This window comes from Delphinus delphis, chromosome 15 (assembly GCF_949987515.2).
Source record: "Delphinus delphis chromosome 15, mDelDel1.2, whole genome shotgun sequence".
Classification (NCBI taxonomy): Eukaryota; Metazoa; Chordata; class Mammalia; order Artiodactyla; family Delphinidae; genus Delphinus; species Delphinus delphis.
The window spans coordinates 82,280,116-82,303,250 of NC_082697.1; the positions used below are offsets into that span (position 1 = coordinate 82,280,116).

Sequence of the window (23,135 nt, forward strand, 5' to 3'; positions counted from 1 at the left end):
GAGAGGCCTGCGCACCATGATGAAGAGTGGACCCCGCTTGCCACAACTAGAGAAAGCCCTCGCACAGAAACAAAGACCCAACACAGCAAAAATTAAATAAATAAATAATAATAAAAATTTTTTTTTTTAGAAAACCTATAAAGTGAAAGAAAGGAGACACAAATAAATGGAAAGACACTCTGGGATCATGAGTAAGAAGACTTACTAATGTTAAGACATCATTACCACCCAAAATGATCTACAGATTCAAACACAAACCTATATAAAAATCCCAACAACGCTTTTGCAGAAAGAGAAAAATCCACCCTAAAACTCACATGGAATGACAGCGGTCCCCAACTGGCCAAGACAATCTTAAAAAGAACAATTTGGTGGGTGGTCTCACACTTCCTGATTTCAAAATTTACTGCAAAGCTACAGTAATAAACATGGTATGATGCTGCCAAAAAGGCAGACATACAGACCAATGGAATAGAATAGATAACCCAGAAATAAACCCTCATATGTGGCCAAATGACTTTTGACAAGGGTGCCGAGATTACTCAATGGGAAAGGACAGTCTTTCAACAAATGTTGCTTGGAAAACCAGACATCCACATGCGAAAGAATGAAGCTTACCTCACACCATGTATAAAAATTAACTCAAAATGGATCAAAGACATAAATGTAAGAACTAAAACTATAAAACTCTTAGCAGAAACACTTTGTAAAGCTTCATGACATTGGATTTGGCAATGATTCCTTGGATATGAAAAGAGAAAGCACAGGCAACAAAAGAAAAACTAGATAAATTGAACTTAAGAAACATTTAAAACTTGGGCAAGAAAGGACCCTACCAACAGAATGAAAGGGCAACCCAAAGAGTGGGAGAAAATATCTGTTAAGTCATGTATCTGATAAGAGCTTAATATCCAGAATATATAAAGAACTCCTACAACTTAAAAAAAACAATGAACAATGGATATGAATTTCTCCAAATAAGATACAAATGGTCAACAAGCTCATGAAAATATGCTCAACACCACTAATAATGAGGGAAATGCAAACCAGTCCCACAATGAGACAGATACTGCTTCACACCCATTAGGATGGTTCTTATAAAAAAAAAAAAAGGGTTTTTTTTTGTTTTTTTTTTTTAAATCAGAAAACAAGTGTTGGCAAGGATGTGGAGAAATTGGAACGCTTGTGCACTGCTGGTGGGGATGTAAAATGGTGCAGTCACTCTGGAAATCTATATGGAGGTTCTTCAAAAAATTAAAAATACAACTACCTTATGAAATCCAGAAATTCCACTTCTGTATATATTCCCCAAAGAATTGAAAGTTGGGAGCTGAACAGGTATTTCGACTCCCCCCAAAACAGCCACGTTCATTCCAGCATTATTCACAATAGCCGAACAATGAAAGCAATCCAAGTGCCCATCAATGGATGAATGGGTAAAGAAAATGTGATATATATATACACAATGCAACATTATTCAGCCTTAAAGAGGAAGGAAATTCTGTCACATGCTACAACATTATGCCAAGTGAAATAAGCCTGTCACCAAAGAACAAATATCCTGTGATTCTTATGTAAGATTACCAGAGTAGTCAAATTCATAGAGACAGAAAGGAGAGGGGTGTTTGCCTGCGGCTGCGGGGAGGAGGGGGAGACAGTGTTTAGTGGGAACAGAGTTTTTGTTTGGGATGATAAAAAAAAGTTCTGGAGAGAGATGGAAGGTGGTGATGGTTGCACGATGATGTGAATGTACTCAGTGCCACTGCACCGTACACATAAAAATGGTTACAATGGTAAATTCTGTTATGTAATATTTTACAGTTAAAAAGCAGTCTAATAATCGTACTAACTTCGAAACAGTGATTGGAGAATCAGAGGCACCCATGTGTGGTTCCCCACACCACCTCTTTCTCTGACCTTCCTTGGCTCCTGAGGACCCAGGTCCCAGCAGTGCCACATTTGGGGAAGAATGCAGAGGCTCCTGGTCACTGAAGCACTGGCTCAGGACTCCCAACTCCGACTCACAGGCAGCACTCAGGAGATGCTGGGTCTCCAGTGGGGAACTCTCTCCTGCCCTGGCTCTTCAGAGGCTGGTTTTCCTAGGAACCAGGGTCAGTGCCTGGGACAGTGTGGGCGAGCCTGGCATGGGACCCAGGCCCTTCTCACCAGGATACCGACTCCAGACTCCCAACTATCGAGGCTAAGAAACAAATGTTCCCTTCACCCAACTGCCATCCACACATCTACACAACCACCAGGCTCCACGCCAACTCTCCAAGCATACAAGGGCAACTCAGTGGCTTGTTTCAAATGAGTCCTGACCCCAGCTTGCGAGACCCTGTTACACAGTGAGGACTGTCAGACAGATGGGCGTCTTCCCCGTCCAGCCTGACGGCACGATGACACCTGTCATTTTAGATACAGGCTCCTGTCATTCTGCAATCCAAGATGCTTTCTCACAAAAACAGCCAAGTATTTGTAAAATAACCCATAATTAGCTCCAAAGAAAGAATGGGAGAGGGACTTCCCTGGTGGCGCAGCACTTAAGAATCCGCCTGCCAATGCAGGGGACACGGGTTCGAGCCCTGGTCTGGGAGGATCCCACATGCTGCGGAGCAACTAAGCCCGTGCGCCACAACTACTGAGCCTGCGCTCTAGAGCCTGCGAGCCACAACTACTGAGCCTGCGCTCTAGAGTCCGCGAGCCACAACTACTGAGCCTGTGTGCCGCAACTACTGAAGCCCATGCACCTAGAGCCCGTGCTCCACAACAAGAGAAGCCACCGCAGTGAGAAGCCCGCGCACCGCAACAAAGAGTAGCCCCCACTCGCTGCAACTAGAGAAAGCCCGCGCGTGGCAACGAAGACCCGACACAGACAAAAAAATAAATTTATGAAGAAAAAAAAAAGAAAGAATGGGAGAGTCCAGTCAATTGGGCAAAACCTGGCCCCTCAGCCTCCATCCATGCTCTAGGGTGTAGCCTCGGGGGCCAGAGTCAAGCTGGAGGAGGTTTAGGCCGTTCCTCCACGACTGGCTCTGGGACTCCGGACCGTGGAGGAGCTGCTCACCCTGAGCTGCACCTCTCTGTGCAGTGGAGGGGCTGTGGGCCCACCTGTTTCCCAGGACTGGAGACCAGCACGGTGACCTCAAGTTGTAGCCATCGGTCCCACCCACCCCAAATGCGCTGGCACCCCAGTCCTAACCCAGCGCCACCACAGTCTCAAGCTTTCGCTGCTTCTGGCACGTTTGTTTACGCCCCCTGGACTGGACTTGTGGTGAGGTTTGGGTGAACTCAGCTGCAGGCTTCACCCTGTGCTAGCCTGGGACACTGGGGTACAGGGCAGGCCTCGGGGTCGAGGGCCCCGACCCCGAGGGGGCCTTGCTGTCTGGGCCCTGAGCTGTTCAGAGGCTGTCCTCCTCACTGCACATGTGGTACACTTCCCAAAGGGGCGAGTCCTTCTAAATTCAGAATCGTAATTTTAAAGTCACAACCCCTTCCTCCGTCCTGCCTCAGTTTCTCGTCCTGCTGACAGCACGGCCTGTGCTGGGGAACCGTCCCTCCAGTGTTTTCTAGGGCAGGGCTCTGCTGCTTGGTTCACTCCGTACCTGAGGTGCCGGTGGAGGGGCTGAAGGCCAACGAGCTGGTGGAGCTGAGGCGAGGCGTGGGGCTCCAGGCACCGGGAACAGCCCCGCCGGGGACGCAGGTCCAGGATGAGGCCTCTGGGCGTCTCCCCTTCGCACACAGGTTACACAGCAGCAGCCCTGAAACACGTGAACACAGCTGAAGGGACCAGATCCCTGGGCATCTCTGACGCCATCAGTCGGGACCAGCACTTCTGGTCAGCATCACAGCACACGCCGAGTGGTTCAGACCCAAGTCCCAGCCGAGACCCTGCCTGGACGCACGTGACCGTCACCGTGGAGCCACACTGGGGCACAGGCCGTGCTGGCCTGGGGCCCTGAGGGGCAGAGCGAACACCTCACGGAAACAACTCATCCTTTTATAAAATATTTATTCTAAAAAAAATCACACTGTACAAATTCATATAGAACATTCTCAAGGCTCATATTTATAAAAATGTGAACATAACAGACTGGAGTTAACGAACAAAACTTCGTTGCTTCTTCCTAAATTAAGAAGGAAAAAGTGTTCCTTTTTTCCAAGTACAGTGACAGCAAATGTCTAGAAGACATCCAGAGAGCCAGCCTGTAGAGCAAGGTTCTCCGCCAGCTCTGCAGTTCTGTCTCCCCAGAGGAATCCGACTCTGAACGCAGGGGAAGTGGGCGGCCCTTGGGGCCCCGGGCCTCGTCCATCCAGTCGGCTGCTCAGTGAGGCTCCCGAGGCTGGTTACGTACAGCGTAAAAGTTTGTGCTCCGAGAAAATCCAACACAGTTCGTTCGTAATTTCCTGTTCTCCAACTAAGTGGGTTTTCTGTACACTTGTTACGAAGTTCTGTACAAAAGCACGAAGCTCCTGGGAGGTGTAACTTCTGAAAGTTAAAAATGACGACACAGAAGCGTTTTCTACAGTTCAATCTGTACATTCACACGGAGGGAGGAACTCAGTAAAAAAGAATTCATAAATTCTGCACGAGGGAACCCTGGCGTCTTTACTTGAAAAGCTGGGGGTAAGTCTCAGCTCCCCCCTCGAACGGCCTCACCTTCCTGATGCTCGTCCCCCTCCAACTGTCAGGCGAGCAACCGCCCTCCCGGCCAGCCGCGGCCGCGCTCACAGCCAGGGGTGCCAGGCGGGGTCCATGCGGCACAGGTTGTCCAGGCTGTTGGCGGCGGCCACCAGGGTGTTCACTTTGCTCTCCCCGCCCTCGAACTGGGCAAGGTTGTGCAGGCGGGTCATGATGGCCGTGACGGCCTTCTGGACGAGGGAAACCAGCTGCTGGCTGTCCATGTTCTCGGGCTGCCCGGCAGCTGACAGAGGAGATGACGTGTCCTCCTGCGTCTTTTTGTGCCAAGCGATGATCTCGTCCCGAAGCACGGTTTTCAGGATGCCGTCCACCTGGGTGGGGAGAGAACAGAACGGTCCGCGCTTAACCAACAACAGCCCCGAGGGCGGCTCCCCAAGTGAGGGGCTCAGCCATAGCGGCCGATGGGCCATCAGCCTCAGCAACCGGGGCCAGGTGCCACAGGCACGCTGGTGGGGCCACCGCAGTCAGACATGCGTGATGGCACCCCGTGGATTCTAAGCTGAAGAAAGAGGGAGGGAGGGGGAGGGAGGGAGGGGCCAGCGGCTGCCGCTCCCCCTGGGGTCAGGGAACTGTGGAAACTGGGTCCACAGGGTGGGGAGGTGGTGGCTGCAGCAGGAAGGTGAGAAGCACCCGGGGGAGGGGACTAGAGAAGGGCCGGGGACCCAGAGGCCAGCGGTGGCACTGACATCACCGACAAGATGGCGTTCCCACGACGGGCACACCGTGCACAGGTCCTCCTGAACCACAACATGGGACCTCAGCCCATTGTCACCATCAAAGGACGCGGGAGCTTCGTGAGGCACCAGGGCTGCTTTAAAGTAACTTCGACTGACATGCTGAGGGTTTTATTCTGTGTTACTTGGCCCCAACAGAATGTGTTTTTAAAGGAGCTTCCCACACAGCATGGTCTCTATATTAGCCTAACGTAAAGGCAGTCACTACATTTGGGCCCAGAGTTTGGAGAAGGCCCAGTTCCCTCCCATCTACACCAGCTCAGACTGTGCAGAGTAACTCCCAGTGTTTTTCCAAGTCGTAACAGGTCTTTAATATATGGAGGGCCTTCTTCACTCTTCCTAAAGTTTTCAATTAAATGCCACTCTAAGAATTACCTGATTGCATAGAAACAATTGTTCTGGAAACAAACGAGAAGCTCATATTTCAAGCCGTAAGCCAAAGTGGATAGAAGTGCACTGCTGTTCCCTGCATCAGAGCAGACTCCTTTCTCAAGAAGGAACCGTGGGCTCTTTGTTCTCACTCATGTTCATAACAGCTCATCACTATATCCCACACTGATGGGCATGTGCAACCGAAGATTAAAAAGAGCACAAAGTTCTGGTTCACAGTTAAGAGATTATTCCATAATGTAAAACCTGTTCTATGTAAGGGTTTTGCAAAAGCAACTGGTGTCTGCAGCCTTCTCTAGACACAAACTGCTTATCTGGGAAAACAACAAACAAACCAATAGAAATACAGCTGGTCTCAGAAATTAAAAGAAAAAATAAATTGTGTTCCGTCCCCAACTGTGGAGAGACAGGATCAGGGTGAGAATGAACTGGATTTGAATCCCTGTCTGTCCTCCCCGAGCACAGTGCCAGGCGCAGAGTGTCACAGCCCTGGCGTGGCCAAGGGCATCTGCCACGTGGCATCTCATGGGGGTTCACTATTTGCCTCACATGTCATGTCTGTTTAGGGCCCGTCACCGTAGCCCCAGTAAGACAGGAGCCATCCAACACGGACACACCTGCCCTCTTAAGCAGAAAGGTTTGCAAAATGAGAAACTGAAGGTAGCTATAAAATGGAGTAAACAAAACTGACACACAGAGGTAGTAGCTGGGGAAATTATCCAATAGAGGCTTCTAGATTGCTCTTTGTAAACTGGGTTCAGCATCCTAAACACTCATGGATAGCGAACATTTTAAACCCCTTTTCCCCAGTGAATGTGCTGTGAATGCTCTTCCCTCCTCCTGCCTTGTCTGCAGATCAGGGGCTCCTGTGAGCCCACCACGTGCAGAGTTACCCAGTCTGTGCTCCTCACAAGACGACCCCTTACCTACCTTGAAGTTGGGCTGGGCAAAGCATCGGGCGACGGCGATCATGGATGCGGTCAACGGGCCAGAGACACCGATGGTGGTCAGAAACTCAGATATGTTGGGTGTGAGGCGAAAAGGGACAGGACGGTTGGCATCTAAGTCTCCAGTTGCATCGTTTATATCAAATCGAAAGTAGGCCACGTTCAGTTTGCCGGTGTCCTAAAGTTCAGAAGGAGACGCTTCAGAAACTTAAAACAGTAGGACGCAGATTCTACAGGAGGGCTGGCCGCTCACATCAGGTTACCTGAGCGATCTGCAGCATCTCGGGGTTGAGTCTATTGAGATGCAAGACGAACTCCGCAAAGCCGATGAGTGCAAGCTGGATGGTGAACATCTTCCGGAAGGTCCAGTAGTCAGTGGCGTTGGGGAAGGTGTGCAGAGCCCACTCCTTAAGCATGCTGCGTGGCACCATGTTGCTCTGAACTTCCTTGAGGATGTCTCGAAGGACCTGAAATGACACATCACTCCATGACTCTTCCATCAAATTCACTTATTTTTTTCCTTCAAAAAGAAAACTCTCATATTGTAATTTCTTTCTTGCTTAGCACCACTTGAGTGAACTTTGCTGACAAATGCATACGCAGTGTCATTTGACCAATCATGAGGATGCACAAAATTGGTCAATTTCCCTCCAAGGTTCCACGTCTTATGCCCGAAGCAACAATGGAGCTCTGCGAATAAAAGCCTCAGCTGCATGGTGTGTAATGATCTGTTTCACCAAGAGTTTAGGTAATTAGCTGAATACTATAACTCACCAACCACAGAATATACCAGGCCGATGAACAGAAGATCAAAAGAATAGCTGGATACTTCGTAACCAAGAATATTAAAGACAAAAGTTTTATAAACTGAAGGAGCTAGTCTTAAAATGAGATTAGATGTTACACAACACTTTAAACTGAATTCTACACTGGAAGACTCACGATACTGTTTCAAACATCACATACTTAGAGATGGTCTCAAAAAAGAGTTTGTTGAGTTAAGCTGGCTCCCGTTAGACCAACTGGTAAAGGATACAGGTCTCTTCTGGGCTAAGCCACACCCATGTGCTCTGGAAAACCACTAGTATGCAGGCCGTGAGCAACCAAGAACCACGCAGACTTCCAATCACGCGTTGTTTCTGTTCACTTCATCAGCAAAATGGAAAGAAGCCCTTCTGAGATAGCAGAGTGAGGACTTCCAAAATCTACTGCTCCGTAAATGCAATGAGAACACTGCCAAAACCCATCAAAACAAACTTTTCCACAACTCTGGAAATTAAAGGCTTGCGACAATCTGAGCAACTTTTATTCAAGAAAGAGAAGGCTGAATCTTGGTGAGAACAGTGAGCTTCGTGGCAGTTTAATTGTCCTATTCCCATCCCTTCCTCCCCAGCTCCACAGTGGCCCTGAAAACCAACAGCCTTGTATCCTCGGCAGCTGTAAAAAACAAGCAAGCTAACAGCCACTGGAGTGGGCAGAATCGGTGTGGTGACCCCAGAAAGGCCTGATCCCCAGAGGACGGTCACTGGTGACCTGTCGGCAGCCTCTGGAAAAAAAACTCCCATTTACTGGGCTTGTCTGTTTGAACTCAGAGCACACAAGAGGGCGGCCAGACCAGGGACAAGCTGGGGAGTGAGACAACGTGGGGGCTTTGAAAAGCTCCACCACATTCCTGGGAACCTTGAAGGCCAGCCTCATGCTCATGAGAAACCTCAGAAGGCCCACGCTCTCACTTCTGGTTGACGGCGAGATTCTGCACAAGCAGGCGGTGAAGGCTACAGCGGGGTTGTGAGCTACCCCCCATACACACACACACACACACACACACAGGGGCCCTCAAAAAAGGCCCAAAACTTATTGATTCAAGGCATTTAAGAAAATCTCTGTATGTGATTGGTTCAAGATGGCAGAGTAGAAGGACGTGCTCTCACTCCCTCTTGTGAGAGCACCAGAATCACAACTAACTGCTGAACGATCACCAACAGGAAGACACTGGAACTCACCAGAAAAGATACCCCACGTCCAAAGACAAAGGAGAAGCCACAATGAGACGGTAGGAGGGGCGCAATCACAGTAAAATCAAATCCCATAACTGCTGGGTGGGTGACTCACAGACTGGAGAACACTTATACCACAGAAGTCCACCCACTGGACTGAAGGTTCTGAGCCCCACGGCAGGCTTCCCAACCTGGGGGTCTGACAACGGGAGGAAGAATTCCTAGAGAATCAGACTTTGAAGGCTAGCAGGATTTGATTGCAGGACTTCGACACGTCTGGGGGAAACAGAGACTCCACTCTTGGAGGGCACACACAAAGTAGTGCGTGCATCAGGACCCAGGGGAAGGAGAAGTGACCTCAGGGGAGACGGAACCAGACCTACCTGCTAGTGTTGGAGGGTCTCCTGCAGAGGTGGGGGGGTGACTGTGTCTCACCTTGAGGACAAGGACACTGGCAGCAGAAGTTTTGGGAAGTACTCCTTGGCGTGAGCCCTCCCAGAGTCTGTCATTAGCCCCACGAAAGAGTCCAGGTAGGCTCCAGTACTGGGTTGCCTCAGGCCAAACAACCAACAGGGAGGGAACACAGCCCCACCCATCAGCAGACAAGGGGATTAAAGTTTTATTGAGCTCTGCCCACCAGAGCAACAGCCAGCTCTACCCACCACCAGTCCCTCCCATCAGGAAACTTGCACAAGTCTCTTAGATAGCCTCATCCACCAGAGGTCAGACAGCAGAAGCAAGAACTACAGTCCTGCAGCCTGTGGAACAAAAACCACATTCACAGAAAGATAAAAAAGATGAAAAGGCAGAGGGCTATGTACCAGATGAAGGAACAAGATAAAACCCCAGAAAAACAACTAAATGAAGTGGAGATAGGCAGTCTTCCAGAAAAAGAATTCAGAATAACGATAGTGAAGATGATCCAGGACCTCGGAAAAAGAATGGAGGCAAAGATCGAGAAGATGCAAGAAATGTATAACAAAAACGTAGAAGAATTTAGAACAAACAAACAGAGATGAACAATACAGTAACTGAAATGAAAACTACACTAGAAGGAATCAATAGCAGAATAACTGAGGCAGAAGAACGGATAAGTGACCTGGAAGACAGAATGGTGGAATTCACTGCTGTGGAACAGAATAAAGAAAAAAGAATGAAGACAGCCTAAGAGACCTCTGGGACAACATTAAACCCAACAATATTCGCATTACAGGGGTCCCAGAAGGAGAAGAGAGAGATAAAGGACCCGAGAAAATATTTGAAGAGATTATAGTCGAAAACTTCCCTAGGATGGGAAAGGAAATAGCCACCCAAGTCCAGGAAGGGCAGAGATCCCATACAGGATAAACCCAAGGAGAAACACGCCAAGACACATAGTAATCAAATTGGCAAAAATTAAAGACAATGAATAACTATTGAAAGCAGCAAGGGAAAAACGACAAATAACATACAGGGGAACTCCCATAAGGTTAACAGCTGATTTCTCAGCAGAAACTCTACAAGCCAGAAGGGAGTGGTAAGACATATTTAAAGTGATGAAAGGGAAGAACCTACAACCAAGACTACTCTACCCGGCAAGGATCTCATTCAGATTCGATGGAGACATCAAAAGCTTTACAGACAAGCAAAAGCTAAGAGAATTCAGCACCACCAAACCAGCTCTACAACAAATGCTAAAGGAACTTCTCTAACTGGGAAACACAAGAGAAGAAAAGGACCTACAAAAGTAACCCAAAACAATTAAGAAAATGGTAACAGGAACATACATATTGATAATTACCTTAAACGTGAATGGATTAAATGCTCCAACCAAAAGACACAGGCTTGCTGAAAGGATACAAAAACAAGACCCATATATGCTGTCTACAAGAGACCCACTTCAGACCTAGGGACACATTCAGACTGAAAGTGAGGGGATGGAAAAAGATATTCCATGCAAATGGAAATCAAAAGAAAGCTGGAGTAGCATACTCATATCAGACAAAATAGACTTTAAAATAAGGACTATTAAAAGAGACAAAGAAGGACACTACATAATGATCAAGGGATCAATCCAAGAAGAAGATATAACAATTATAAATATATATGCACCCAACATAGGAACACCTCAATACATAAGGCAACTGCTAACAGCTATAAAAGAGGAAATCGACAGTAACACAATAATAGTGGGGGACTTTAATACCTCACTTACACCAATGGACAGATCATCCAAACAGAAAATAAATAAGGAAACACAAGCTTCAAATGACACAATAAACCAGACAGATTTAATTGATATTTATAGGACATTCCATCCAAAAACAGATTACACTTTCTTCTCAAGTGCACATGGAACATTCTCCAGGATAGATCACATCTTAGGTCACAAATCAAGACTCAGTAAATTTAAGAAAACTGAAATCATATCAAGCATCTTTTCTGACCACAACACTATGAGATTAGAAATGAATTACAAGGAAAAAAACGTAAAAAACACAAACACATGGAGGCTAAACAATACGTTACTAAATAACCAAGAGATCACTGAAGAAATCAAAAAATACCTACAGACAAATGACAATGAAAACACGATGATCCAACACCTATGGGATGCAGCAAAAGCAGCTCTAAGAGCGAAGTTTATAGCTATACAAGCCTACCTCAAGTAACAAGAAAAATCCCAAATAAACAATCTAACCTTACACCTGAAGAACTAGAGAAAGAAGAACAAACAAAACTCAAAGTTAGCAGAAGAAAAGAAATCATAAAGATCAGAGCAGAAATAAATGAAATAGAAACAAAGAAAACATTAGCAAAGATCAATAAAACTAAAAGCTGGTTCTTTGAGAAGATAAACAAAACAAAATTGATAAACCATTAGCCAGACTCATCAAGAAAAAGAAGGAGAGGACTCAAATCAATAAAATTAGAAATGAAAAGGAGAAGTTACAACAGACACCACAGAAATACAAAGCATCCTAAGAGACTACTACAAGCAACTCTATGCCAATAAAATGGACAACCTGGAAGAAATGGACAAATTCTTAGAAAGGTACAACCTTCCAAGACTGAACCAGGAAGAAACAGAAAATAGGAACAGACCAATCACAAGTAATGAAATTGAAACTGTAGTTAAAAATCTTCCAACAAACAAAAGTCCAGGACCAGATGGCTTCACAGGTGAATTCTATCAAACATTTAGAGAAGAGCTAACACCCATCCTTCTGAAACTCTTCCAAAAAATTGCAGAGGAAGGAACACTCCCAAACTCAGTCTACGAGGCCACCATCCCCCTGATACCAAAACCAGACAAAGACACTACAAAAAAAGAAAATTGCAGACCAATATCACTGATGAATATAGATGCAAAAATCCTCAATAAAATACTAGCAAACAGAATCCAACAACACATTAAAAGGATCACACACCATGATCAAGTGGGATTTATCCCAGGGATGCAAGGATTCTTCAATTTACGCAAATCAATCAACGTGATACAAACCATATGATCATCTCAATAGATGCAGAAAAAGCTTTTGACAAAATTCAATACCCATTTATGATAAAAACTCTCTAGAAAGTGGGCATAGAGGGAACCTACCTCAACATAATAAAGGCCATATACGACAAACCCACAGCAAACATCATTCTCAATGGTGAGAAACGGAAAGCATTTCCGCTAAGATCAGGAACAAGACAAAGATGTCCACTCTCACCACTATTATTCAACATAGTTTTGGAGGTCCTAGCCACAGCAATCAGAGAAGAAAAAGAAATAAAAGGAATACAAATTGGAAAAGAAGTAAAACTGTCACCGTTTGCAGATGACATGATACTATACGTAGAGAATCCTAAAGATGCCACCAAAAAACTACTAGAGCTAATCAATGAAGTTGGTAAAGTTGCAGGATACAAAATTAATGCACAGAAATCTCTTGCATTCCTGTATACTAATGATGAAAAATCTGAAAGAGAAATTAAGGAAACACTCCCATTTACCATTGCAACAAAAAGAATAAAATACCCACGAATAAACCTACCTAGGGAGACAAAAGACCTATATGCAGAAAACTATAAGACACTGATGAAAGAAATTAAAGATGATACCAACAGATGGAGAGATATACCATGTTCTTGGATTGGAAGAATCAATATTACAAAAATGACTATACTACCCAAAGCAATCTACAGGTTCAAAGCACTCCCTATCAAATTACCAATGGCAGTTTTTACAGAACTAGGACAAAAAATCTTAAAATTTGTATGGAGACACAAAAGACCCTGAATAGCCAAAGCAGTCTTGAGGGAAAAAAGTGGAGCTGGAGGAATTAAGACTCCCTGACTTCAGACTATACTACAAAGCTACAGTAATCAAGACAATATGGAACTGGCACAAAAACAGAAATATAGATCAATGGAACAAGATAGAAAGCCCACGCACCTACGGTCAACTAATCTATGAGAAAGGAGGCAACGATATACAATGGAGAAAAGACAGTCTCTTCAATAAGTGGTGCTGGGAAAATTGGACAGCTACATGTAAAAGAATGAAATTAGAACACTCCCTAACGTCACACACAAAAATAAACTCAGAATGGATTACAGACCTAAATGTAATACTGGACACTATAAAACTCTTAGAGGAAAACATAGGACAAACACTCTTTGACATAAATCACAGCAAGATCTTTTTTGATCCACCTCCTAGAGTAATGGAAATAAAACCAAAAATAAACAAATGGGACCTAATGAAACTTAAAAGCTTTTGCACAGCAAAGGAAACCACAAACAAGACGAAAAGACAACCCTCAGAATGAGAGAGAATAGTTGCAAACAAATCAATGGACAAAGGATTAATCTCCAAAGTATATAAACAGCTCATGCAGCTCAATATTAGAAAAAACAAACAACCCAATCCAAAAATGGGCAGAAAACCTAAATAGACATTTCTCCAAAGAAGACATACAGATGGCCAAGAAGCACATGAAAAGCTGCTCAACATCACTAATTATTAGAGAAATGTAAATCAAAACTACAATAAGTTATCACCTCACACCAGTTAGAATGGGCATCATCAGAAAATCTACAAACAACAAATGTTGGAGAGGGTGTGGAGAAAAGGGAACCCTCTTGCACTGCTGGTGGGAATGTAAATTGATACAGCCACTACGGAGAACAGTATGGACGTTCCTTAAAAAACTAAACATAGAATTACCATATGACCCAGCAATCCCACTACTGGGCATATACCCAGAGAAAACCATAATTCAAAAAGACACATGCACCCCAATGTTCACTGCAGCACTATTTACAATAGCCAGGCCATGGAAGCAACCTAAATGACCATCGACAGATGAATGGATAAAGAAGATGTGGTACATACATACAATGGAATATTACTCAGCCATAAAAAGGAACGAAATTGGATCATTTGTAGAGATGTGGATGAATCTAGAGACTGCCATCCAGAGTGAAGAAAGTCAGAAAGAGAAAAACAAATATCGTATATTAACACATATATGTGGAACCTAGAAAAATGGTACAGATGAACCGGTTTGCAGGGCAGAAACAGAGACACAGATGTCGAGAACAAATGTATGGACACCGAGGGTGGAAAATGGTGGGGGTGGGGGTGTGATAAATTGGGAGATTGGGATTGACATATATACACTAATATATATATATAATGGATAACTAATAAGAACCTGCTGTATAAAAAAATAAATAAAATTCAAAAATTCAAAAAAAAAAGAATATCTCTGTAAATCACTGGCTGGCCGCTGGGCTAACTGAGAAGACACCTCAGTGGCTGCACTTGTGTGAGGAGTGGTCACGTCCTCTAGGGAGAGTTGGTGAGTTTGGTTTTGGATATTCCTCAATGGCATCCTGGAGAGAATCAGCCCAGGAAAGTCACTAAAACAAACAGCAACAACAACGAACCTTGGGGGGAAGGATGTGATTTCTAGAGTTGCCACATTATATTATCCAAAACATCAGTTTTCAACAGAAAGTTATGAGGCATGAAAAGAAGCAGGACAACATGGCCGATACACAGCCAAGAAGGTGATGTCACCTGTACCAAGTCACTTACACCCAGAACATATGAAGAATTCTTAGAATCAACAATAAAAAGACAAATCACCCAATTTAAAAACAAGCAAAGGACCTGAACAGACTTTTCTCCAAAGAAAATATGCAAACAGCCAATTAGCAAATGAAAAAATACTCAGCATCACTGGTTATCAAACCAAAATGAGCTAGCACTTCACACCCACTAGGATGGCTATAATCAAAAAGACAAAAAGACAGACAATACTAAGCACTGTTAAGAATGTGGAGAAATTAGAACCCTCATATATTGCAGTCACTTTGGAAAACAGTTTGGCAGTTCATCAGAATGTTAAACATAAGAGTTACCATATAACCCAGCAATTCTACTCCTAGGTATATATTCAAGAGAAATGAAAACACAGGCCCGCACAAAAACAGGTACACAAATGTTCACAGCAGCATTAATCATAACAGTATAAACAAGCTAAAGTCTATCAACTCATGAACAGATAAATTAAATGTGTTATATTTATATAAGGGAATAATCAGCAATAAAAGAAACAAACTACTGACACATGCTACAACACAGATAACCTTGAGAACACGCTCAATGAAAGAAGCCAGACATTGAAGACCACATGTTGTATGATTCTGATCCCATGATGCACCCAGAATAAGCAAATTCACAGAGACAGAAAGATCTGTGGTCACCAGGGGTGGGGACAGAGAAGAATAGGGAGTGACTAGGAACAGGTATGAAGTTTTTTTCGGGTGATGAAATGTTTTAAAGATAGATAGTGGTGATGACTAACTCTGTGAATACTGAAAACATTAAATTGTACACCTTTTTTTTTTTTTTTTTTGCGGTACGCCGGCCTCTCACTGTTGTGGCCTCTCCCGTTGCGGAGCACAGGCTCCAGACACGCAGGCCCAGCGGCCATGGCTCATGGGCCCAGCCGCTCCGCGGCATGTGGGATCTTCCTGGACCGGGGCACAAACCTGTGTCCCCTGCATCAGCAGGCAGACTCTCAACCACTGCGCCACCAGGGAAGCCCCTAAATCGTACATCTTAAAGGGGAAATTTTATGGCATGTGAATAATATCCCAATTATAATACCCAAAGGTGTTATAAAAAACTGCAATGGATGAAGCAGCAGAGTTAATAACAAAACAAACTAGGGGACAAAGACTAAGAAGAGGGAACCAAGCTGGGATTATTTGTATTGTCAGCATCTCCAGCTGGCCCAGCAGGACCCCAGCACTGTTTCTACGCTGGACCAGTCATCAGCTCCATCTTTACAAAGCGATAGGGCATTCTGAGGTAGCCACGTATTTGCAGACAGGACTTGATGGCTTCCACACTGTGAAAGGTACATGCAGCCTGAAGAATCCAATCCATTCATCTCCCACAAACACCCCAAAACTGCCCATGCTCCACAGAGGCCAACCAGAACAGAGGAATCCCACCTGCTTTACCGGCAAGAAGGTGGAGGCTTACACAAGACCCTGTGCCCTGAGCACTGCCGCAGTGGGTGAAACGAGCACCTGTGGGCTCCATCCTCCTAAACCAAGTCCTCTGGGACCCAGATTAATGTAGACCAGTCCCCGGGAGAACAGAGGCAAGTCACAGCTTCCAGCTCTAGGGTGTCTCTCCTAGAAACCATGAGGCCCTCTCGGGAAACACAGGAAGGACGCCAGAGGCATCCAGAGAATGGCCCGAAGAGATGCCTTTTGGTGACGCAGACAATTCTGGATAAAACTTTCTCATCCAGGGGCCACCCCTGTCCTGCTATCCATCAAGGGCAGGAACCTGCAGATGGAGAGGGACCTTCGTCCACCTGACGGGTGCAGCCGAGAGCCGTCCAGGACTCGGTGGGGGGCACTGTGCTGCCACCCTAGGCGACAAAAACAGCCGGCCCGACGTGTTTCAGGGTTCCCCACTTTCTGTATTTTAGAATGTACATGTGGTACAGAGACTGTGTGGCACCTTAAGGCCCTGCAGCAAACCAGACAAACGTGAACACTACATGGGGAGATAGCCTCCCATCACCTACACCTGGTTTGTTGGCCAAATGAACCTGCCATGAAGTTACTCTTAAAATTCTGACATCTGGGCCTCTCTGCAAGTGCAGGTAAAGGACTATGAGGCTCTGCAAGGTTGAAACGTACCTCTCTGTCCTGTTACAACAAATGGTTTGCGGCAAAGGCCCCTTCACCAAGGCCCACGGCCACTTCACCAGTCCAACTGGACCCCCTGCCCGGCCCCGGCCCCGGTGCCCCCGCACCTGGTGGCTGGCCTGTGTCCCGCGCGCCTGCACGGTGGCCAGGCGGTCATAGTAGCGGGAGATGGGGTTGTCGTGCTCGATGCCCTTCTTGGCACAGCGCTGCTTGTAGATCTCCACCAGGGAGAGTGAGGATGGGTTGTCCTCCACCAGGCGCATCTGCGGGGATACGGCCACCACGCGCGGGACTGAGGAGAGAGGGGAGAGACGGGCAGATGAGAGTGGGGCTCACAGGCCAGCGTTGGGGCAGAGGCGCGGGTGAAGCCGGGAGAGCGCGGTCACATGGCGCGGTGGCCTCAGCCCACGGCCTGAGGCTCCGTCTAGCAGGGCCGGAGCCCAAGCCGCCCGTGACCTGCGTTTAAGGCACAGGTGACCAGGAAGGCCTCACTAGGCAACCTCACGAGAAGAACAAGGAGGCTGTGCCGCCAAGTGCTCTGGAGCTGAGCGGCACAGCTCTGAGCCAAGTCTGCCAGCCTGCGGGGGGGCGGTGGGCACACGACGCCTCTGACTTCTAATCGAGAGTTGATTCAGTCTAACGCCAGTTAAAGCTTGGCTACTGGCCCGTTGCCATGGCTTCAACCCATGAAGAAATTCCTACAGGACTCCAGGGGACGTACACGGACCACCACCTGGAGCTAACCAGGAGCTTGTTTCTTTGGAAGCAGCAAAGAACAACCAACTAGCACAGCTGGGACCAACACGGTAGATCACGTTACATTCATGTGAAAATGCACACAGCTTTCTACAGACCTGTTTTTTTTTTTTTAAATGTACTTCTTATTTTGGGGATGTTGAACTCAAGGGCAAGAGATTTTAGGTCAGAATAGGCTGGATCACAACTTAGCTGGCAGAAGAAAGTTCCGTACAGGACCAGATAATACGCGTTGCAATGGGCTCCTAAACTGGGGATTAATGCTGAAGTGTAACAACAGCTCCCGCCTCTGGGTGGGATTACAGGCAGCTCAGCTACACCTCTTACTACAGACTCACAATTCACCCACGACAACTTGGTTCTGGGAAGACCTCACTCAAGGTTGCTGGTTGCTGCCTGCCTGAGATTTCTGTGGCCTGCCCGGGGCTCCTTGACTCCCAGGCAGCACCTCAGGCGGTGCCCACACACTGCAGGCTGTGTCCCGGAGCAGATCCGAGACTGCACTTAAAAACTGCCACGTGCCGTGAGCACACGCCCAACAAGCCCTCTACTCGGCCGGGCATCGCCAGAGCCTGGGAAGATTCCTGGGGAAGTGAGGAGGGCCGTGTGCACGGGCCCAGGGCCTCCTTCTCCAGACAAGTCCTCATTGGGCGCCCGTCCTGCGGGGAGGAGCCTCAGGCCCCAGGGGTGGAGGTGTCCCCTCCCTCCAGGAGCAGGGCCCCTGCAGGCACCAGCCCTCAGCCTACCGCCTGCCCCCACCTGGCGGGGCTCAGAGACTCGCAGCTGCTGACACAGACGGCACAGGCAGCCCCTGGGCCGTGCTGGTACCTGTGAAGAATAAGTGCCTCTTGGTGGTTTCCTTCCTCTTTTCCAAGCAGGGGTTGAGCAGGCGGAGCAGCTGCAGCACGCGCTCCTCCCGCCGCGACTCCGTCAGGCAGGCGTCGTTCATGACCAGGTATGGGTAGATCTTTCCGTTGTGCCCGCGGATGTACAGCCTCCTGGCTGCCGTGTTGTGCTTCTGCACAATCTCCACCCGGGGCATAAACCTGCCGGGAGGAGTGGACAATCAGACACCAACGCCCCGAGCCGCAACTTCCAAGCCTTTCCTTGGAGAAGAAAATGGAGCTCTACAGAAGCGGCTGTCAGAACCGTCCTGGAAAACAGACCGTACGACAGCGGCGGTTTGTCATTTACACCCCACCTCACTGCGACAAGGTAGTCGTGCCACAGTATCGGAGGGAAAACGAGAGAAGGAAGAGAAGGCGAAGCTGGAAGTTTCAAACAGGCACGCCGAGGGTCCAGCCTCAGCAGCCAGAGACGGGCGCTAACCGGCCCAGAGGAGTCCAGCAGCCATGACGGCACGGGCCCCACTGGCTGGCGCTGAGGCAGAGGACCAGGTGCCCGAGGAGCGAGCGTGGGCCGTGGGCCTGAGCACGCTGACGGCAGGAGGGGGAGGGGGCGGCCAGGACGGGTCAGGTTTGGAGGAAACACCTGACCATTAAGGGTCGCCCCTTCACAGCTCACTTTACATTTTAAATGAGATGCAACTTGCTTCGCTCTGGTAAATTTGACCATTGTCTGATTCTTTTGAATCCTGTGCTTTGAGTTTACAGAAGACTGCGAAACTATACTTTGTCAAGTTCCATGGGGATTCAGAAAGGGTTCTTTTGAGAGCAAACAAAAGCTTGACTCAAACAAGACACTGAACCCACTGGTTAGACCAGACCCTTTAAAGGTACTCATATCCTAGAGCAACACTGTGTCCTCTCCCGTTTTGGGGGAAGGAGTGCAGAGGGGAGGGAATTACAGTGTGACCCGCTGGCCAGCTCTGCCTGGGGGGTCTGCTGGGGAAGGTTTTGGTGATCCCGGGCCAGGTCGGGCTCACTCACCGAGCGATCTTGATGTAGTAATGTGTCGGCTTTGGCATCAGAAATTCCCCAGGAATTTCTACCTCAGCTGTCTGTGCTGAGAAATTGCTCAAAAACCGGCACTTTTCTTCTATGAGGAAGAATTTTGGAAGTTGCTTGGTTTTAGCCTCCAGAATTTTGATCCACTTTTTCAGTTTAGAAATAAGATTATGAAGCTTCATGGAACCTGGAACACTGAAGTCAAAATCTGTAAAATAAAATATGATTAGAAACATTTTTAGTCATTTGGGCTATTTCTAATTCACTACAAAAACCACAGCTCAAGCACCTCCCAGGTAGGAAACAGACACATCTCACGTCTAGTCTGCAGCAAAGCACTGTAAGTCACAGGACAGATATAAATAGCATGGACCCTCAAGGATTAAGTTAAACAAGGTAGCACGCATTAAGGCCCTCAGCACAGCACCCCGCTACTCCAGCAGTTCTAATCATCACGCCCACGCGTGACCTCAATTGTGTACAGGGTCATCAGTTTTACGAAAGTCAATGTACTTTTAAAAAAAAAATTACATTATTCATTTATTTTTGGCTGCGTTGGGTCTTCATTGCTGCATACAGGCTTTCTCTAGTTGCGGCAAGCGGGGGCTACTCTTCGTCGCAGTGCACGGGTTTCTCATAGTGGTGGCTTCTCTTGTGGTGGAGCATAGGCTCCAGACGCACGGGCTTCAGTACTTGTGGCACACAGGCTCAGTAGTTGCGGCGCACGGGCTTAGTTGCTCCGCAGCATGTGGGATCTTCTTGGACCAGGGCTCGAACCCGTGTCCCCTGTATTGGCAGGTGGATTCCTAACCACTATGCCACCAGGGAAGCCCCTGAAAGTCAATGCACTTTTACTGTGTGGGGTTTATTTCACAGCATTTCTCTGGTATCCCTTTAACTCTAGCATGACTTCACACAAGCGGGTGGCTGGAGAGGTCCCCATGCACCAACACGAGGAGGCAGGTTTCCACCCAGGCTCCCCGGCAGAGCTACGGCAGAGGCCACCCAGCCAGGACGCAGGCAGCTGCACACAGGGGCTGCTCCTTCTCAGCTCTGGATCAGGAAGGTGTTACCAAGCTCAGGCCTGACATTCATGTAATGGATTTTTGTTCGTTACTTTTCGTTAACTTTTATTTTGAAATGAATATAGATTCACAGGAGTGCAAAGAAATGTACAGGGAGGGCCACACACCCCTTTCCGAAACCAAGGCATTGGCATAACCCCCAGGGCTGATTCAAATACGTGTCCTGTGTGTGCGCGCGTGCACGTGTGTCTCCGTGAGATGCCATGTAGGGAGCGCCAAACCAGCACCGTGACCAAGATGCTCACCGTCCATCACCAAGGACGCCCGAAGCCTCTCAGAGCCACAGCCACCTCCCCCCCCGCATCCCTGACGCCTGGCTCCCACTACTCTGGCCTCCATCTTGATTATTACGCTAGCTCACAAGTGTCTCATACTTAAGCAGCGTGCAGCAGGAATCCTTTTCAGGCTGGCTTTCTGCATCCAGCATAATTTCTTCGAAGTCCACCTAAGCTGCTGTTAACTCCTCTTTATTTGCTTTACATGAGTATGGAAATACCACACGTTGTGTATCCATTCTCCTTAGAGGGGCATTTGGGTGGACTTCAGTTTGGAGCTATTACAAATAAAGCGGCTATCAACACTTGGGTATAAGTTTTTCCTTGTAAATAAGTCTTCTCTGAGATAAATTTAATGTACTGTTTTGAACTCCCTTCTACCTCCTTAAAGACTTGGAGCTAGTACTCAATGCATGCAATGTTGCTGGAGATGAAGGAACAACTCTCCTCCACTTTCTAGACCAGAACACAGTGCTAAAACCCAGAGACGGTCCTCCCTGGGGGCACATGACAAGAGGCGTTGGACAGCTCTTGATTTAAGTATCTGAAACTCGCTACACGTTGTGGTTGGTCAGAGCCTCATAGTTGTCCTTCTTTCAAGTTTCAGTGTTTGTCATTTTTTTCACATCAGAATCCGGATGATTTGTTCCACTTCTAATTCTCTATTTCAGACCACATTTGATTTAATGATCTGGACATTTTAAAATAAAGATATACTAAATATCACTTCTTTTAAGTAATATATGATGGTTTCCATGAAACTTTCATCTCAGACTCTTCCTTTTTCAGAGGATGACAGACCACACAAGCACGAGCTCCAGGGGATGCAGCTGTGCCTGTGTGTACACTGGGGGGACGAGGGTCCCTACGACAGATGAGGGTTTGGGCTGAGGGAGACTGGACCGTTCACCTCAGATCACGCAGAAAGAGGTGGGGCTCCTGTGGGTCTAGGGAAATGCATGAACCTGAACTGGGGACAGGATCAGAAACACAACCTCCTTATCATCTTGCCACCAGAATCCACTACAGGTCTGAACCTTACCTGTCACCTCGGGCCCTGCACCGTTGGGTCTTACTGCCTCACCTTACCCTGTTGCGTTTTCCCATGAAAACCAAGCAGAAGGAGAGACGGGGGAGCAGAAGCAGGTCTGTCCTAAAACCCTGTGTCTAACCTGACAGGGAGCCCGGTGCTCTGGCCCTGAAACCTTGACCTTTCACAGGAGGGAAGGACGTGCAGTCCCAGGCGGGGAATGTCAGTTTCCTTGTGATCCAGTCTGTATTTTAAACACAGTCTAACCAGCTCGCCCGGTACTGTGCTCATGAAAACGAACGGATATGGTTAACTTAGATGCTAAGACGGAGGAAAAACGTTGAGTGGGAGCTCCCTTGGATCAGGACTCACCGGTTGTGAACTGGCCCTTCAGCTTCTGGAAGACAGGGTCCTGTGCGGTGGCCTGTGCGCGCCGGGCCAAGGACTCGGAGGCCGCGCTGGAGAACATGGTCGAGACGTTGGACACGTTCTCCAGACCCACCCCGAACGTGCTCACCAGCTTCTTGACGAAGTTGAGAGTATGGGGCGTAATCTTGGCATCTGACACTGCTCCGCTTTTCTCAAATGCGACAGAGTAGCACTTCGCCAGGCCCTGCTGGAGCTGCCTGAGAACCTGGGGGAAAGAGACCCGAGGCAGCTTGCACAACAGAGCTCTCCATTCAAGCAACCCACCCACCAACCAAAAAGGACCTGCCCCGCCCACCCGGCCCCACCACTGACAAAGCTCTTCTCGGCACCTGGCGCACAGCAGGCGTCAGCACCAGACTGTGCGGAACCAGGGGGCCGCCTGGACACTCATGCCATGAGCTGTGTTCTTAACAATGAGAAGCAACTGTCCTGAACATTTTAAGAAAAAAAAAAAAAAGACCCAAGACCCCACTTTTTGCATCATACACATACCTTTCTGTTGAGCAATCAAGGAAAAAAACCTATTTTCAGATCACTTCAGTGTACTCTGCACACACACAAAATAACACAGTACTAACGAGGGGGCTTGTGGCCAACCAGACAAATATCTGGGCAACAAAGCCTGATTATTCTATCACTGCCACTAAGGTTGTGGCCTGAGAACCAGCTCCC

At 47.4% G+C, this 23,135-nt stretch overlaps 1 protein-coding gene across 6 annotated transcripts in view; it reads right to left on the reverse strand.

Moving 5' to 3' along the window:
- Positions 1-3,995: 3,995 nt before the first annotated feature.
- Positions 3,996-23,135, reverse strand: part of TRRAP (transformation/transcription domain associated protein) — a 109,605-nt gene continuing 90,465 nt past the window's right edge. For all 6 annotated transcript variants that reach the window (XM_060032430.1, XM_060032431.1, XM_060032429.1 and 3 more), the window contains 7 exons: positions 22,407-22,668; positions 19,627-19,852; positions 18,566-18,783; positions 17,089-17,273; positions 7,037-7,240; positions 6,757-6,951; positions 3,996-5,013 (listed from right to left, as the gene is read on the reverse strand). In XM_060032430.1, the coding sequence (XP_059888413.1) occupies positions 4,729-5,013; positions 6,757-6,951; positions 7,037-7,240; positions 17,089-17,273; positions 18,566-18,783; positions 19,627-19,852; positions 22,407-22,668 (1,575 nt within the window). In that variant the 3' untranslated portion in view covers positions 3,996-4,728. The remainder of the gene's footprint in view (positions 5,014-6,756; positions 6,952-7,036; positions 7,241-17,088; positions 17,274-18,565; positions 18,784-19,626; positions 19,853-22,406; positions 22,669-23,135) is intronic.